The 18,457-nt window shown below is 50.4% G+C and overlaps 6 protein-coding genes across 6 annotated transcripts; 3 read left to right on the forward strand and 3 right to left on the reverse strand.

Moving 5' to 3' along the window:
• Positions 1 to 1,774: 1,774 nt before the first annotated feature.
• Positions 1,775 to 3,197, forward strand: BP5553_04322 (Uncharacterized protein; the record flags this gene model as incomplete). The annotated part of the gene is made up of 2 exons (XM_032012945.1): positions 1,775 to 2,895; positions 2,954 to 3,197. 2 exons carry the CDS (start codon positions 1,775 to 1,777, stop codon positions 3,195 to 3,197), a joined length of 1,365 nt encoding a protein of 454 aa, XP_031872638.1.
• A 743-nt stretch (positions 3,198 to 3,940) lies between these two features.
• BP5553_04323 (uncharacterized protein) lies at positions 3,941 to 5,563 on the reverse strand (the record flags this gene model as incomplete). The annotated part of the gene is made up of 2 exons (XM_032012946.1): positions 3,941 to 4,843; positions 5,072 to 5,563. 2 exons carry the CDS (start codon positions 5,561 to 5,563, stop codon positions 3,941 to 3,943), a joined length of 1,395 nt encoding a protein of 464 aa, XP_031872639.1.
• A 723-nt stretch (positions 5,564 to 6,286) lies between these two features.
• Positions 6,287 to 10,311, reverse strand: BP5553_04324 (Uncharacterized protein; the record flags this gene model as incomplete). The annotated part of the gene is made up of 3 exons (XM_032012947.1): positions 6,287 to 9,627; positions 9,681 to 10,188; positions 10,249 to 10,311. 3 exons carry the CDS (start codon positions 10,309 to 10,311, stop codon positions 6,287 to 6,289), a joined length of 3,912 nt encoding a protein of 1,303 aa, XP_031872640.1.
• A 921-nt stretch (positions 10,312 to 11,232) lies between these two features.
• BP5553_04325 (F-type H+transporting ATPase subunit F) lies at positions 11,233 to 11,828 on the reverse strand (the record flags this gene model as incomplete). The annotated part of the gene is made up of 5 exons (XM_032012948.1): positions 11,233 to 11,258; positions 11,311 to 11,376; positions 11,439 to 11,589; positions 11,707 to 11,721; positions 11,781 to 11,828. The coding sequence occupies 5 exons, from the start codon at positions 11,826 to 11,828 to the stop codon at positions 11,233 to 11,235; spliced, it is 306 nt and encodes a 101-aa protein (XP_031872641.1).
• A 276-nt stretch (positions 11,829 to 12,104) lies between these two features.
• Positions 12,105 to 12,866, forward strand: BP5553_04326 (Uncharacterized protein; the record flags this gene model as incomplete). The annotated part of the gene is made up of 3 exons (XM_032012949.1): positions 12,105 to 12,343; positions 12,394 to 12,504; positions 12,557 to 12,866. 3 exons carry the CDS (start codon positions 12,105 to 12,107, stop codon positions 12,864 to 12,866), a joined length of 660 nt encoding a protein of 219 aa, XP_031872642.1.
• A 1,204-nt stretch (positions 12,867 to 14,070) lies between these two features.
• On the forward strand, positions 14,071 to 17,757 carry BP5553_04327 (putative ATP dependent RNA helicase; the record flags this gene model as incomplete). The annotated part of the gene is made up of 1 exon (XM_032012950.1): positions 14,071 to 17,757. The coding sequence occupies one exon, from the start codon at positions 14,071 to 14,073 to the stop codon at positions 17,755 to 17,757; it is 3,687 nt and encodes a 1,228-aa protein (XP_031872643.1).
• Between the last annotated feature and the right edge of the window lie 700 nt (positions 17,758 to 18,457).

The raw sequence follows: 18,457 nt of genomic DNA on the forward strand, positions 1-18,457 counted from the left end.
GAAGCCCCAGCCACAGCAGGGGATTTGAAACATTTGCACCGATACTAGTATTTTTCGAGGTAAAAGGCAGGACAGCCAAGCATGAGCACGTGTACGAGCACGATCGCGTCAAGGCAGATGAACGGACGAGGACGCAAGATAGAAGTTCGCACGCAGCCCCGGCCGATGTGGCTGGGGGCTGGGTGGTGGGGTAAAAGACAGGAGACAGGGCGACAGGCCATGGGATGATAATCATCATGATATGGAGTATAGCCCGGGGATGTCGATAGGTCCTCAGCGTGATGATCGTGCAGCAAAAGCGCCTAAAGCACGTTATTCCTGCAAGCACCTGAACATGCGTGTCTCAGCGGCAGGCTCTTGTGAGGGGAATGGAGCTGGTTCTCTTGTCCTGACAGAATATCGAAAAGCCATGGTGGATGGTGGAGTATTGGGTGTGGCCATGCCATAATCCATCATCCATAGCCATAGGGACTCTCTTGGAGGGACCGATGGGCCGTCGCCGTCGCTGGCCAAAGGGTTTTGGGCTTGGGCAGCACCAAGGCGGACGCGGCCGATTCTCCCTTCCGGACCTCGTCATGTTTGGGACTCACTGGACCCATTCTTCTCTTGGGAATACGTCGTACCTAAACTAGGACATGCTCGAACCCTCTGGTGCCCGCTGCGGTGGTACGAGTTGTCCAACGCCTTACCTCGGGGCGCTGCAACGCGCAGTGCGTGCTTGAGTAACGCGGCAGTAGGACTTCGCAGCCGTCGACCAGCCGAAGAATAATGCAAAGGCAAAGCGTACGTACCTCCGGACGAGTTAGTTATTAGCATTCTGCTTGCTGGATCAAGATCCCCTGCACTGCCGCCGTTTGGCAGCTGGAAACGCTCATTGTCCAGCGTCCACTCTGATTCCACGCTCCTACACCCATCCGAAACCCTGGAATCGTTGCACTCGCCACGGCGACACGGCGGCCAACCAATTCCACCGAAGCAAATGGCCGGCTGGGTTCGGACCTCGAAGACCTGTAAAGCGACCCTGCCGCCATCAGCAAATGCCCCGAGGTCTGGCTGGATCAGGATGGAGAGGGCGGACGAGGGCGACGATGTTGTGGCGAGGATGAACGAGGAGCGAGGAGCCAGAGCCAGAGCCACGAGAGAGGCCTCAGGAGCCGGGACACGGGGGTCGTTCCCCCATGCGACCACCGCGGGAATATTAATAAGGACGCAATAATAATAAGCAAGCATCGACATCCCACTGCTTGCTTCGTCCAAGGCCGAACCCGACCCCGACCTACGTCTTACTTGGACTGTAACATCGACTTATCATCCCCATCCACCCGCTCTAAACTCTTCTACAATCGAATTGTTTCGTATCGTCCCGTCCCGTCCCGTCCCGTACCATATTGTTTATTCTTTGATAATTGTCGCACCACATAAAGATCTCATGACCGACCCATCAGATCATCTCCTGCTCTCCACGTCTATATCGGATCGACATATCAGAATCCATATCCATCCTCCCCGCCACACCGACCTCGACTATGTTACGTTTGTAACCTCGCAGTGCTCATGAATCAGTAATTCAATAATTTGGCACCAAATCTACACATTAAAACTCTTTGGATCACTCCCTAAATTTCTATCAACTGTTCTTGTTGCATCAATCTGGCTCCTGCAACCTGAGGAATACATCTCTACTTGTATATATGACCCTGTACTATCCTCTCCAAGTCAAAATCTACCGCAGTCCAAATCACTTGGAGCGTCTCAGCAAACCTTCTATTTCAACATGTACGAAACCACCCGAAGAAACCACGAAGACAGCGCAAGCAGTCGCAGCTCTCACTCTCGTCGAAGTAACGACTCTTATGAGTCCCGTAGCACAGCTCCAACAACCGTCCACAACAGCCCCCGACCTTCCTCCTATCGCGCAGAGTCAGACCGTTATCCTAGCTCCAAGTACGCCTACGAGACATCGTCGCCGACGCCCTACTCTTGCTTCCCTCGATCATCAACGGAAACATACGCCTCGGGCGCTTCTGAGCAAGACCTCTGCGAGGAACCCGAGACATACGACCCCGAGTATGAAGTCCCCGAGTACCATGAAATCGTTGAGGCGGACCTACGACCGACGAACCCCAATAACTTCGCCGACTACTTCCCCTCCACGAAGCGCCTCAGTATCCGCCACGACGACACCACATATGATGGGAACATGAACTTGCGCATTGACGCGGAGGACTACTTGCGCAAGACCGGGAACGTCCAGCTATTTCATCTGCGCATGCAGGACTTAAAGAAGCGTGAATTTTCCCTACGGCGATATGAGCGTTCGTCCGGGCGAGAACTATGTCATTCAAGCCGGAAATATGCAAAGCCCGCTTCAGAGCAGAGACCTGCCCTGACGAGATCAATGTCCAGCGCTCTTGCAAGTATTCGAAAGCCGGAATTCAAGAGGACTGGTTCTGGCCTCTCAACAAGCGGTCACAAGAGCAGAAATGGAAGCATCAAGAGGCAAGATAGTGGGTACGCTTCAGTCGACGAAGATGCAGATGAGGGCCTGGCCGTCAAGTCCAGCAATGCAGCTCCCACAAATAGCATCAAGCTAGAATTTTCAAACTACGCCCAGGTAGAAGTCACGCGCCGAGGGAAGAAGTCATCAAAACGGTACGATTTCGAATACTGGGGCCAGAGTTACTCTTGGCGACGAGTAGCAGAAATGTATGCCGAGGGAAAATCAGTGTCGTACCATCTTCATCATGGGGAAGGGCCCGCAATAGCGCACATCGTGCCTGAATTACGATCGCCTTCCCAGATGCGGGCGGATCAAGCGTCCGGTGGATGGGTTCCTCCTTGCTCGATGTGGATCAGCGATGAGACGATCGTGGAGGAACTCAGTGATGTCGCCGAGTAAGTTATATGAAACAGACTCGCAAGGGGGTTTTTATTCTAACACAAAACGCCTTAGTGTTATTATTGCTACAGGTCTCATGGCCTTAGTTGACGACAGCATCAAGCGGCATTTCCACCCTCACAAACCCAAGCACGGCCATCGCGTGGCAGCAGCACCCCTAACCCCGCTGGATTTCGTCAAGCCAATGGCCATGGTTGAGCATATGTTCAAGCGCCGGAATTCCGGCGGGTCAGCGAAGGGAAGAGAAAAAGAGCAGAGAAACTGGCCGAAATTCGAACGATCTATCACTGCTTACTAGAAGCTCAATGAGCTCAACGTCGACAGAAAACATTTTATTGTAAGATACAGAAACCCACGGAATCACGTGGGGAATTTACTATGAAGCTACGAGGGAAACGAACTTCATATGGGATAGGCGCAATTTAGTTGATGATGGGATGAGGTTAAGGTTAAGGTTGGGGAATGTACTAGGTAAATAGGACCACGGAACATGGATCGCAATATATGGGACATATAACATCCGGGCGTTGGGGTTCGTTCAATGTTATCAAGGAGGAAAAGAAATTCAAATATCTACTCGCTGCACTTCACATCTAAACTCTCGTCTGCAAAGGCATATGCATGCATACCCCATTAACCTTTCAAATCGTTTCTACATCTGCCTTCTAATATTTCCCATGTCCCCCTGAATCCCTAAACCCCGTAAAAGGAAAATTCCACTTGTCCAATTTCGAGGTCCATATTTATCAATCCCCTCCCTTTTCAACGCTCTCACTCGGAACACGGTATATGTCTTAACCCATAGAACCATGGCTCAGCTAGGAGGAAGCAAGGCTGCAAAGTTTAGTACTTGTAGATATAAAGGTTAAGGCTAGAATAAAGAAAATATCCTTCCAGGCTTATATATTGAGGGAGCGAGGGGGTTTCCCTTTCCCAACTAGCGTTCGAATAAGAACATTGTAGTGTTTTATATTCAGTTATAGAAAAGAGGAATACACGTAATATAGTCGTGGTACACACAAATGCCATAATCTAAACCCATCATCTAAACTCACCCAAATCCACCCCCAACTCCCCTTCGTCAACTCTTCCTGTCACACCCTCCTCTGTAATCTCCCTCACAACCCTCCCCAACCTCTCCACGCCCTCAGCCAGTTCCTCCTCCTCAACCCATGCAAAACACAATCTAACCCCTCTATCAAACTTAACACTATCATCTCCCTCAACTTCAAACATACTCCCAGGAGCCACAACCAACCCCTCCCTCTCCTTCGCCCTCCTCGCCACAACCCCAGAATCCACACCCGCCGGCATCTCAACCCAGACAAAAAACCCTCCAAAAATACCCCCCTCGCTACTAACTTCCCCCACCGTAACTCCAAGCGGCACGAGCCATCGCTGAATAGCATCCATCAACGCCCCATACCGCCTCTGATAAGCCGGCACCAAAACCCCCTCAATATGTCTCCCCAACTCCCCACTCCGCAACAACTCACACACAATAGTAGCAGTAAGCTGACTCGGGGCGCCTCCCGAGCGCGAGGATCCGCACTGCGAGAGCCCGTATGTGAATTTCGGACTCGCCTCAGCCCAGCCAGTGCGTGTTCCCGGCCCGGCGATTTTTGAGAACGAGCCATTGGAAACGGTGTTCCCAAAACCGTCCTGGGAGGGGATTGGATCAAGAGTACGATCGACGTCCACGAGACGGGGCAGAAGTGCTGTGGTTTTGTTGCTGGCTGGAATAGAGGATGTCGCTGTGGTAGGCCATTGTAGGAAATCGTAGACGTCGTCTGTTATTATCAAGGCGTCGTATTTGCGGGCTAGTTGAACGAGGGATTTGCGGCAGGGGAGAGTCATGGTTTTCCCTGAGGGGTTGGAGAAGGTGGGCACGCAGTAGATTATGTTGCGGTAGGTTTTTGACCATGGTTTTGGGGTTTTGAGTTTCTGTTTTGGGGGTGTTAGTGCTTTGCTAAATATCGGGATACGTTGAATGATAGGGATATAATGACTTCTTATAGAAGACAACTCCATAGCGAATTTATTGAAGGGTAATCTGTAAAAGGGGGAGTATATCCCCTTCACGTGATGGGCTTTCCTCGAGTTGGATTTCTGCTCTGTTGACTTGCCCAAGAAAACGACTAACTGCTCGAAGAAATAATACATCTGACTTACCTTCCGTTCTATGCCCTCAGCTTCTTGCAACTTCTTTTCCAAGCCCTCTAAATCAACACCATCCTTCCCCTCTCCCACAGCCGCCATTTTCAACCCGCTATCAGCGAAAATTCTGCAGGCCAGAAAGTAACATGGCGCTACCATCCAAACTCTGGTATACCCGGGATCGCTGTATACTTGAAGGACACACGCAAGATTCTGGCTTGCTCCTCCGGTGATGCAGATCCTATCGGGGTCAGCCGGGCCGGAAACGGGAGTGCTGGCTGCAGCGCTCCCGGAGTTGAAGCCGGAGAGCCATGAAGCGATTTCCTCTCGTAGAGGTTCGTATCCTGCGTCCGGGCCATATAGGAGTCCTGGCGTGGAGATGGACGGGTTGGTGAGTGCGGTTTGGGCGGCGTTGGTGATAGCGGCTGTGGGTAGGAGGGATGCGTGTGGCCAGCCACGGAGGAGGTTGATCTGTTTCTGCGTTTTTGGTTGGCTGGGTGAGCTCATATTTCTGTAGGAAGAGTAGGTAGGTTGGAGATAACGATATATTATTCGCCCAAGGAAGTGGGCTTGCTCGTGGGGTTGATAGGAGGGGTTTTAACGGGGGCATTGAAACTTGCAGGTGACTCTGGAATGATATTCGGGCTCCACTCGGAAGTCTGAAGCATGACTACCGAGTTCTACACAACGTACTGTACAGTCTCAAACTTCCATCGTTTCATTATTATCAGTTATTCGATTTAATTGTTACAGTTACAGTTATGGTTCTCACGATCAAGTCATATAAGTGAACATCTTCATGTATTTATGCGAGCAACTAGCCGTTGTATGCGGCATCGTGGCCTCGAAGGCTTAAACTAAACTTACAGCCAGGGACCAAAGATTTGCAATGAAGTATCTCGACCAAGCTAGATCCTCACAGGCTCTAGCTTTCCATCAAAATTATCTCTAGTCCTGTGAATCGTCTGCCCCTGCAAACGTGCTCCAGTCATGCCAGCCAACTTTCATTAAGTAAGCCATAACTTCACGCACAATGTACACGCTGTATGCCAATTGCAATACAGCCGCTGACGAGACAAACGATCCGATCCGCTCATGCATTGAGTTACAAGTGTAAAGTGAAAAGTGGTTGTTGTGAAAAAAAGTATCCATGGTTACAGTCGTAAAGGTGGTTTTCCTAGAGCAGGTATGACCAAACGTCATTGTCGACGCCATTGTAATATGGTATGATCAAGTCTGAACGGGGGTAGAAACGTGACGGTTCCAGTTCGAGCCATATCCTCTGCCACCTCTGCCACCGCCACGGCTAGTGGGGTTACTACCGGACGCCACTGTTGAGTTTTCTGGTTTCGGAGACTGAAAGCCGCTGGATGCATCTCTTCCTCTGCCGCCCCGAGGATGTGATGATGAAGATTGGCGTGGAGTTCCTCCCCGGGCACCACCTCGTCTTGGGTTGCTCTTCTGGCGCAGAAAAGGACCGTAAACAAGTCTTCCCTCTACTTCTCCAGGAAGGCGAATCAAGAAGTTGATCCTATTGTTCATTACATAGTCCGTGAATTCCACTGGTTCGACGCTGGTAACATCAGCAGCTAGGAACTTCTTAGGCAGGAACTTTGGTGGTGAACCAGCGGGGGCCCAAGCTGTGGGAGGAGCGTTTGATGGCAATTTGATAACAGGAAGTGATCCCATTTCTTGCTCTTCAAAACATTCCTCGGCGGCTGGTTTCGAAGCAACTGGCGCATCATCGGACCCTGATTCCGAAGAGGATAACGAAGGTAGTGAGACGGTAGCCGCAAACTGTGAATTAGGGAGCTCCAGAGCATGTTTGCTGGACGAGTCGACAGCAAGAGCATGCGTTTTAGGTGGTGAGTGTTTGCGTCCAATCAAAGTATTGATACGGTCCTGCCAAACTCCAGCGGTTGGTTCTGGTACCCGTCGACTATCTTGATGAGAGGCAGAATTTCTAGAAGGGTAGTCCTGTCGTCCTGAATAACCAGGAGCGTGGCTTGCGGATGGGGCTGTAGGTGCTATGACCGCCGCAGCGAATGATGTAGGTTTCGGGGGACCGATCGGGGCAAGAACCACCGGTGGTAGTTTGACGACAGGTGCAGGGCGAGGAAGGGAGACATGGGGGTGTGCGGTATCTCCATCGTACGCTGGGTGACCTGCCATGGTTGGGGGTGGAGGAGATGGCGACCCTGGCCGCTCAAACGGAACCACTGGATCTTCATGCCGGATATCCCGATTGTTTGGGAAGAATCGTGAGTCGCGGACTCGAGGAGAGGCATTCATGGTTGCTGGTCTCCAAGGATCAGCAAATTGGGACTGGGCCGTGTTGCCAATAGCATCGAGATGACGGCGGCGAGCTGGATCTTGCTCATCGAATATGGCTCGTGTTGCTACGTCCTCCGCCTTAGATGGGTAAGATTTCCATCCGGAATTGAACTGCGATGATGCATCATGGACATCGGCGTGAACGGTTTCTGTTTTGCTTCGACTGCCATCTTCGTTTAATGTAACTTGTCGCCAGGTCTCCTTGTACACTGGTTGTGCGATATCTGGGGCCACGCCTTGCTCTTCAAGTTCTCGGCGTTGGGCAAGCTCTAAGTCCTGCTTTTGGCGAATGAGGGTATCTTGTTTTTGAACCGACTCCGCCGCATTGGCCCAGCCGCTCTGTGAGACCAGACGGCGTTGTTCCTCGGTATGTTGATCGACATTCCTATTCGGCGGGCCGATAGGTGCTGGTCTCGAGTTGTATAATTCGCGACCCCGACCGCGGGCGAACTGGCCATCGTTTCCACGATTCGAGTTTGGAGGTCCAATCGGGCCTGGGAGCGACGATGGGTGCATATTGGGTATTCTGCTCAGTTCAGGGTTGAACGTGCCGTTGCCTAGCGTTTTGTCGCTGGTGGGCGGACCCCAAACGCTCCGCGAAGCTGATTGTTGCGCAGGAGGAGCCCAAGGGCCTTGAGCTTGATATCGATCTGAGCCTTGGGCTGAGTTGCCTTGCCAGGATTGGGAAGACCTGGCGTCCTGAGAACCTTGACGGCCGGGTGCAGCGGATTCACCTTCCTGAACATCGTTGGCGCGATGATCTTGGGCACCCTTCTCCGAAGTCTTCACCTCACCAGCACTTGTGGCGGGAGGCGCTGAAGACTTCACCTTTCCAACCTCCGTCGACTCGACCTGCTTAGATTGCGCAGGGACTGTATCTGCAGATTCGCGCACTTGGATTTGCGTAGGAACCGCCTTCTCTTGCTTGGGGGTCTCCTTCTTTGGCTTTTCGGGAGGCGGACCCATGGCTTCCAATTTGATGCGAATGCGTTCTCTCTTAGCTGCCTCTTCCTTGGCTTCTTCTTCTTGTCTTCGCTTGATGGCCAGCTCGCGGGCTATCTGCATGCGCTTCTTCTGGTCTTCGAAGATTTGCTCTTCAGAGAGAACGGCACTCGATGGCTGGCTCTGGCCATCCACTGAGCCTGAGATAGAGGGAACAATTTGACCATGTACCGATTGAGGCGAAGGATGGCTAATGACAGGCGACTGTGAAGTGCGAGACTGCCAGGTTTGGTTTTGGTAGCCGCGTTGGGGTTGTTGACCTGAAGGTGAAAAGCCCCTGGGTGAGGAAGGCGCGTCGCTTACCGCCGCCAGCGAGCCTCGTCGTACATTCAACATCTCGTGAGGTTGGGGGGCCAACTCGTGACCGCGACTCATTCGTCTTGCAAAGTGCCCACTGCCACCGCTCACGTTTGACGAGGTGCGGCGGCGGACATAGGCAGCATCTTGGCCACCAGCACGATGCGTCTGGAATGCAGCTGAAGGCTCCGCAGGGCCATCGTGTGCTGGTCGCTGTAGAACCGCAGGTTGCCTCGAATGTGGATCATTGCGAGTCGACCCTCTTCGACCATCATTAACTGGCTCGTATCTGCCAGATTGTGAATTGTATAGCTCTCTGCTTGTATTCGCACTGCCATCTCTCCATGATCGGCTAAAGTCGTCTGCAGCAATTTCCTTTGCGGGAGGCGGCATGCCTTGGAAGCCATGAGGATCTCTTTGGCTGAAACGGCTCTGCTGTTGGGGCTGGTTTTGAGGAGTGTCTATCGCAATAGGCGGCACCTTGTCTACAGGTGGCAACGATGCCCATGGTGATTTGACTGGAGTAGGGGGTCCAGGAGGCTTTGCAACCAGTGTTGGCTTTTCCGTAGCACCTTTGAGGATAAGGCCGGCTCTACCAGACCCGAGTCCACTAGGTTTGACGGTTGGTGATCCCGATTTATCTATAGGGGCCGGCGATTTTGACTTCGGTACTTCAACCGGTCTTGTATCTTGCACCAATGGTACTGGAGCAGGCTCTGGAGTAGGAGCGGGCGTCTCGTCAGGGTGGGGTAGAGTTATCTTAGTACCATCAGTCCACTCAATAGTCTCTGGCGCCCAATCGTCATCGTCGTCGTCGATGTCTGCCCAGTTCTTCTCCCTTCCCGGATCGTCCGACTGAAGTCTGGTAGCTAAATGAATACCATATCGTTGCTTCAGCTCTTCGTCAGTAAATCGTTTTGGTTCTGGAGGAGGCGCAGCTATGTAAATGGTCAGTAAGATATCCAGTGCAAGATCGGGAAACTGCACGTACGTCGGTTTTTGTTCCACACAGCGCTTGGGTCTGGAGCTGCGCCAGGTTTGCCACCATTTGAAATGCTGGAGGTTCGAGGAGCCGAATCACGGAGACCACTCGCAGCCTTTGCAACCAATCGAGGTCTAGGTGTCGAGCTTGCAGAAGTTCCGCTTTGGGGCGACATAACTCCAGGGGATCCTTTGTCACCAAGCTTCAAAGTTGTGGAAGCAGTCGCGCTTTTGGCCGCAAGGAAAGTCTTATTGACCGAGACTGGTTTGAATGAGATGGCTTTCTTCACAGACGAGGCGGTTCGGAGATGACCCTTCTCATCTACCTGGGTTTTCGAGGTTTCCGCTTTCGAAGCTTCAGTATCCGATCCTCCACTAACGCTGACCTCCGCTGAGGTGAGGGCTGCTTCGACAGGCTCAACATCTTGCTTAGTCTCATCTTTATCGGTATTCGCCTTCCCATTTACAAGAGGTTGTTCAGTCGGGGAGACATCGTTGCTCGTGGTTTGGGTGGTGTTCTGAGGCGCAAAGTCAGCAAAGGGGGAGAAAAGATCAGCCGCCACCATAGTAAAACGCACCAGCTCATTATCAGAGGGAGTATTCGACGTCGCAAGATTCCCAGGAGTGGCTTCAGTTGCCATCATACGTCTTCAGAGTTGTTTGTTATGTCCAGGAGCTGCGCATGCGTTGGCCCGTTTTCCGTGACTGGTAGACTTGGACGGGGGTGCTTGCGGGTATGGAGGTTTAGTGGCGATATAATTATTAGTAGTCGCGGTGCCAAAGACGCCGAGAAGAAGAAAAGTAAAGGGACTCCTGGTTTCGTGGGGAGGGAGGTTATTTGTCTGTTCAGATCGTGACAGAGGTGGAATTGATCTCTGAAAGGTACGGGACGACAAGGCTTAATCAAGCCTAGCGCGCGGCGCTAGGATCCGAGGCTGAGGTGTGACGCTTTATAAGGAAAAGTGTCAACTACCTGCGTTACGGGCAGCTCACTGTTCACTATTTGAGGCTTCTGTTTCATAGTATAAGTCAAAGGTTCTGGCGAGAATCTATTGTTTGGTTACTTTGTAGTTTTATAGCAATAACGGGCCGCTTTGGTTTGTTTTTAGGAGTCCGTCCTTGCGCTAGGGATGAGTGAGCGGCAAATTCTACAAGACAACTTCCACCAGAACAAGAGAAGCGAATTTTGATCACTCTGGCATATGGCGAGTTTACAACGAGGTCGGAATGGTACAAGTAGGTACCTACGTAAGTTTAAACGTAGTTCAGATATGGATAGTTCATCCCGGTGCTCCGGATCTGAAATTTAATAGCGTCGAAGTACCCTCCTACGGCGCCTCATATGTCACTCTCTACATGGAAAATAGGCATGATGGCTCATCTCGTCGATGGGTGTTGCATAACTCTCACCAATAGGATCAGTCCCTAAAGACACGATACCACCCAGCACGATCACCAAGACGATGGTTGCATTTCGGTTTGCAAACTGACTGGTATTCTTCTAATTCCTATTTACAACATAGTAAAACATGCCCATCTCTAGCTTAGGACACCCTTCCCATTTAGTGAGCGTTGTTCTTGTGGTGACCTGTATTCTGTCAGTCTCATGATGCAGCGTACTGAGGCTGGGAAAGCCTTACGAAGATGGAAATAGTAGTTGTTAGCGTAACCAAGGGCAACTATAGCGACAATGGCGTGAATAATCGCTAAGAGGTAAATAATTAATATGCTGTCGTAAAACACAGGAAGGGGAAAGCCTTGAACATACGTGTTGCAGACGGGTTCTTTCCGAAGTAACGAGCTTGGTATCTCCCGATGAGCCCCTTTGCCTTAACCTCCGGAGCCGCGCCTCGAGGAAGTTTCTCGTAGAAGCTGACTACACGCTGCATTCGAGCAGCATCTTGTGCAGCACCAAGGCCCTATTTCCTATCAGCCATCCGGTTCCTTAAACCACTCCATCTCTCGGCACTTTGTGGCGCGTTCGGGAATCTCTCGGGGGCTCAATTGAGCGAGTGCTGCTTTGAGGATCAACTTACGGATGGAGATGCCACCTATTATCAAGTTAGCAGTGTCCCTTTAAACCAATAGTGAGGGAATCTAAGTAACCTACCTTGGGTGGAATGAGGGATGAAAGCGCACGGCGGGTGATGTAACTCATCGTGATGGCTACCATTTGGGGTCAGTCCAATTGCAATCTAGAGCTTCGGGGATCGATTATTAACCGCACAACAGGTCTCCTTACCTCGAGCGAATGTAGTTATGATGTGTGGAGGGGGAACTTGCGGGTTTGTTACTGTCGAGAAGACCTTGAAGTTGGCCGACCGAGATGTAAACCGCGCTAAGCGAACCTGGTTAGCGTCGCGGACCTCACCTCTAACAACTTCATACAGAGCTCTCCGAGATCATCCATTCTACAGGACGAGTGAAGCACAAAATGTCGCTATTACGGCCTTCAATTGGCAGAGGACTGCTAAAAGCAGGAGCCTCGTCATCGCGGCGGCCTCTCCCAGGGACTGTCCGGTTCGACACACACACTGCCCTTGGAACCCCCCTCACGACATCTGATAACACCCCGACAACCACCCGTGGCACCCATCCGGTCACCGATGCACAAGCAAACATACCGAAGCATGCCCTGCCTGATTACTCTGCAGAGATAGATCAAGCTACATCGTAAGTTTGTTATTCGATGGTGGAGGGAGGATTTAGCTTACGCCCTGTAGATTCTTTACACCGGTTCCAAAGAGGGTTCTGAACGGCAGCGAGGAAGGCGATGTTTTACCAGCTGCTGTGCTATCAGGAGCACCAGTTGAGCTTGAAGCCAGAACCGTTCGGTGCGATTTTCCGTCTCCTTATTCTGGGTGATTAATATCTAATATGACGTAGTATATACCAACCATCCAAGCCAGCAACCCAATCAGGAGACTGGCATACTAAATACTGGCGCATGGATTGGGACATATTGTCAAAGGGTCACCGGTGGGAGAATCCTCTGATGGGTTGGCAATCGTCTGGGGACTTCATGCAAGGCACAAACATTACCTTCAACTCAAAGGAGGACGCCATTAGATTTGCGGAGAAGCAAGGCTATGAGTACTTTGTCCAGGAGCCAACCGAGCGGAAACGTACCCCGAAGGCTTATGCAAACAACTTTTCATGGTCTGCCAAGAAGTTGAAGATGATTCGCACGAAGTAGAGGGCTAGATTTGTATATAAGATTGAATAGGAGCCTTCATATCACATGGGGCGAATTTTGAGAACAGTACTCGATCACTGTGCTGGTTTAATGTTGTCTCAATCATTCTGTTGAGCCTACTAATCGTTTTTATGCTCCTCTCTTTGAAATCTAATGGGATTGATCATCTCTCGCACTTGTTTTAAAGCAAGTGTACCTCAGCTTAGTGAGCTAGACTTCTAGCTCCAAGTGGAGGAATGCCTGCTTTCCAGAACCTACCTAGGTAGATCTTAATAGGCATACTGTCTCTAAATATTTCAGAAACACCAAGCCATTTTTGAGGCTACAGCAATTCAAAGAGTAAAATCTTCATTACAACAACTTGACGGTTTCCGTTGCTTTGTGGTCTTCATTCCCCCCTCTGTTTCTCAAAAACTCCTTCTATGAAAATATCCACAAAGATACCCAGGCACCGTACCAGACCAGGTACTACTGCCCATGTCTTTGTACTCTTTTGGCAAAACTTTGGCACGTAAAGTACGAGGGACATGGACGCCCAGTATTTCTCATCAAAACTAGTCGTCATAAATGGCATATGTATTTTAACTAGCTTAGTGAAGGCGAAGATGTATGGTTGTCTGCTCAATAGAGAATATACGAGATACCAGTGGCTAGTTGGATCTTCATTGGCGGGTCGGGTTAGATAACTTCTAGTAGAGACCACGTCAACCCTGGAGTAGACGAGAGATGGTAGATCTGTGTATGGAGCGACAGAGACGGCCAAGCCAGGGACTTTTAGGCAGTTGAATCCGATTTTGCTTTTATAGGTTGCCCTGGGAACAACTCCATTGTGTTGCGGCAACGAGAAATGGAGGGGCGTTCAAAGTGTAAATATTTGGAAGACTTGGAGGACATAAAGCTATGCTTGCTTTGTAATATATAACCAGAAGTTGCTGTCGTCCCAGCGTGAGTCTCTAGCCACGGGCGGGCTAGTCTGGCGGCGATGCCGGGAACCATATTAACAGACTCTACCGTGCTTTGGCCTTATTTACGAAGTTAAGTAAGGGAATCAATTAAGGGTTTCAAAACATTTTTTGATTACACTCTCGCCACCTTCCTTAGGTATGAGCTCTAGGTTGGCAGATCGAATGGACCACTAGAAGGGGCAACCGGTGATTAGTCATGCAAGGAGTCCAGCCGCGTCGCGATAAGATCAAGGTTCAACATGTCACCGAAAAAGTCCTGGAGGACATACACGGCATATCCACATGCCAACGCAGCTACCATGGACGACCTCGAATCCCTTGAAATCCTCTCGTTGGTCTCTAAAGTCACCTCCGAGCTCCAAAACCATCTTGGAATCAGCGACAAGACCCTCGCCGAGTTCGTGATCGCACAAAATACACAATGCAAGTCCCTGGAGGAATTTCAGAAGAAGCTGGAGGCGATGGGGGCGGACTTTCCACAAAGTTTGATAGAGAGCATAGATCGCCTCGTTCATACTATGCATCCAAAGTTCAAGGGGGGGAATTACTCAAATGGGCAGGAACCTGAAAACGAGTCGCGCAAAGTACAGGAGAAGACTAAGGTTTTCAAGGGCCTGGCACTACCCGACCAAGAGGTGCCATGGGAGGAGAGTGTAGAGGATGGACACACCGATGGAGACAAAGATCCTGGGGCAGATGCCATAGATGATACCCTTGCTCTCCTTGAGGGTCTCGAAGGTAAAGTCCGGACAGAGAAGCCTACGAAGACGAGTCGGAAACGAAGCCGAAGTCCGGATGAAGACTATAATAGAGGTCGCAGCCGGAAAGAGAGATATAAGTCGCGGTCCCGGTCGCGCTCTGGTGAAGATACTAGGAGACGAAGGAGGAATGGCTGCGAGGATGAAGACGAATTTGGGCGCTCCCGGAATGACCATAAGCCCTCACGACGGAGGCGAGATGATGACAGGCAGTTCCAGAGACCTCCGACTCCCGAACTTGACGATGAGCCTGTATTATACAAAGTTTATGATGGGCATGTCACAGGCGTTAAAGACTTTGGGGCCTTTGTGAATGTTCATGGCGTTAAAGGGAAGGTGGATGGACTTGTCCACGTATCTGCCTTGGTCGAGGGACAACGTGTCAATCACCCTTCGGACTTGGTATCGAGAGGTCAGCCGGTTAAGGTCAAAGTTCTGAAAATTGAAGGTTCAAGGATAGGACTGTCGATGAAGGATGTGGACCAGGAGACTGGAAGAGATCTGGCTCCGCAGGCTAGGATACAATCTGGTGCGAATATGGAAAGGCTTGGAGGGAGTAGGGATGAGTACGGTTTGATAGATGAGAAACCTGTCGTCTTTGAAGACAATACTTACCAAAATATGCGAAAGAACAAGAAGAGAATGACATCACCTGAACGGTGGGAGATTCGGCAACTTATCGCTTCTGGTGTCGTCAAAGCATCTGACTATCCAGATCTGGACGAAGACTACAACGCCACCCTCAACGGTGAGGGCGAGATGGAACTTGAGGAGGATGTGGATATCGAGCTCCGAGAGGAGGAGCCACCCTTCCTTGCGGGACAGACAAAGCAGTCTCTTGAATTGTCTCCTATTAGAGTTGTGAAAGCGCCAGACGGGTCTATGAATCGAGCCGCCATGGCTGGAACTACTCTAGCAAAGGACCGCCGGGAGATACGGCAACAGGAAGCCCAGGATAAAGCCACTGAAGAAAGCTCCAAGGTCGACTTGTCTGCGCAATGGCAGGATCCCATGGCCGCCCCTGATGGGAGAAAGTTCGCTAGTGACTTGAGGAGTATCAAACCTCCGCCGGCTGACGAGACCCTACCGGAGTGGAAACGAGCAACGCAGAGCAAGGATCAATCATTTGGGCGTAGGACGGACATGACTATCAAGCAGCAACGAGAGTCATTGCCAGTTTACAGGTTCCGCTCAGAGCTCCTCAAGGCTGTTCATGAAAATCAACTGTTGATTGTAGTTGGTGATACCGGCTCAGGAAAAACAACGCAGTTAACGCAATACTTGGCCGAAGGTGGCTTCGCAAATAACGGCATAATTGGCTGTACTCAACCTCGCCGTGTAGCTGCTATGTCAGTTGCAAAGCGTGTGGCAGAGGAAGTTGGCTGCCAGCTAGGCCAGGAAGTTGGCTACACGATCCGTTTCGAAGATTGCACCTCTCCCGCGACAAAAATTAAGTACATGACCGATGGAATGTTGCAGCGCGAGGTCTTAATGGACCCTAATTTAAAGAGATACTCTGTTATCATGTTGGACGAGGCTCACGAGCGCACTATCGCCACCGACGTTTTGTTTGCCTTGCTCAAGAAAACTTTGAAACGTCGCCCTGACCTAAAGGTCATCGTGACATCTGCAACTTTAGACGCTGATAAATTTTCGTCCTACTTCAACGAATGTCCTATCTTCTCTATTCCAGGGCGTACATTCCCTGTGGAAATTATGTACTCCCGGGAACCCGAATCCGATTATCTTGATGCGGCATTAGTTACTGTCATGCAAATACATTTGACAGAGCCCCCTGGAGATATCTTGCTCTTCTTGACTGGACAGGAGGAAATCGATACCAGTTGCGAAATTTTGTTTGAGCGTATGAAAGCGCTTGGGCCTAGTGTTCCCGAACTCATTATCCTCCCGGTTTACTCAGCTTTACCAAGTGAGATGCAAAGCAAGATTTTCGACCCTGCCCCTCCGGGAAGCCGTAAAGTTGTTATTGCCACCAATATTGCCGAGACGTCTATCACGATCGATCACATCTACTATGTTATTGACCCCGGTTTTGTTAAGCAAAACGCATATGATCCAAAGCTTGGCATGGACTCACTTGTCATAACGCCCATCTCACAAGCCCAGGCAAAACAGCGCGCTGGACGTGCAGGCAGAACGGGCCCAGGAAAGTGTTTCCGTCTTTATACAGAAGCTGCATTCCAGTCCGAAATGTTACCAACTTCAATCCCGGAGATTCAACGGCAGAATCTCTCGCACACTATTCTGATGCTGAAGGCTATGGGAATCAATGATTTACTACATTTCGATTTCATGGACCCTCCGCCAACGAACACCATGTTGACAGCCCTGGAGGAGCTATACGCGCTATCTGCCTTAGACGACGAGGGTCTCCTGACTCGCCTGGGACGCAAGATGGCCGACTTCCCCATGGAACCATCTCAAGCAAAAGTTCTAATCGCTGCCGTTGATTTGCAATGCTCAGACGAAATATTAAGCATTATAGCTATGTTATCTTTACCAACAATTTTCTACCGCCCTAAAGAGAAACAAGCCCAAGCCGATCAAAAGAAAGCAAAGTTCCATGACCCTCATGGCGACCATCTTACTCTCCTCAATGTCTACAATGGATGGAAGCAAAACAAGTTCGCCAACCCCTGGTGTTTCGAAAACTTCATCCAAGCCCGCTCCATGCGCCGAGCAAAAGATGTCCGAGACCAACTCGTCAAGATCATGGAACGCTACAAACACCCCGTCATTTCATGTGGTCGCGACACACAGAAAGTACGACAAGCCCTCTGCTCTGGCCTTTTCCGCAACTCCGCTCGCAAAGACCCCCAAGAAGGCTACAAAACACTCCTGGAAGGCACGCCCGTGTATCTCCATCCTAGCTCCGCGCTCTTTGGCAAGCAGGCAGAATGGGTCATATACCATGGGCTTGTGCTGACGAGCAAGGAGTATATGCACTGTACGACGGCGATTGAACCGAAGTGGTTGGTGGATGCCGCGCCGAGTTTCTTCAAGGTTGCTCCAACGGATAAGTTGAGTAAGAGGAAGAAGGCGGAGAGGATACAGCCACTGTATAATAAGTTTGCTGCGGAGGATGATTGGAGACTAAGTGCTCAGAAGAGGCAAGGCAGAGGAGGTGGAGGTGGGACTTGGGGTTAGTTGTGGTGAATGTGTACCAATCTAGCGCTTTTTATTATAATTCGATATCCATGGAAGCTACTCATCTATTAAGTGATCTTGATTGTATTATTATCTCATATTTCGTCCCTACTAGTATAGCGATTCATCCCATGACATATAGTTGGTTGGTAGGGGGAAGAGGGCGCCTTGTACGTTATTCTTACACAAGAAAGCTTGATACTCACATTGATCAATTGTATGTCACGGCAGGAAAGTCAAACCCTTGAAGTCATATCAATAATATTCCTAAAAACCCCCCAAAACATTAACCTATTAACATTAACCACAACCAAAAAATCGACAACTATTTGATAGATGAGTGTTGAGACCCAGTATCAACATCCCCGAGCATTCCACCAGCCCAAAACTGGGCGAATGCCAAACGCTATCCACAACCATGCCCAATGACCCAGGACTCTCCAGACCACCTGCAAATTGTTAAAATCCCCTCCGTTACATGGACCGCTGTGGCGTCCTATTCCACCAAGCCCCACCAGACACTAATAGTTGCCTTTATCTATGAGGACAAGGGGTGCAAAGCTATAAAACAATATCCTCATTCCTCAAGGTAGGACTTAAAATAAAATATTCACCGAGGCCTGGGGGCTAGGCAATCCTAATAAGTTTGCGGTCCCGTGCTTGTCCGGAATACAGACTTGCTTGTGATTACTGGCGGGTA

The sequence above is a fragment of the Venustampulla echinocandica genome (assembly GCF_003357145.1).
Source record: "Venustampulla echinocandica strain BP 5553 chromosome Unknown scaffold_1, whole genome shotgun sequence".
NCBI lineage: Eukaryota > Fungi > Ascomycota > Leotiomycetes > Helotiales > Pleuroascaceae > Venustampulla > Venustampulla echinocandica.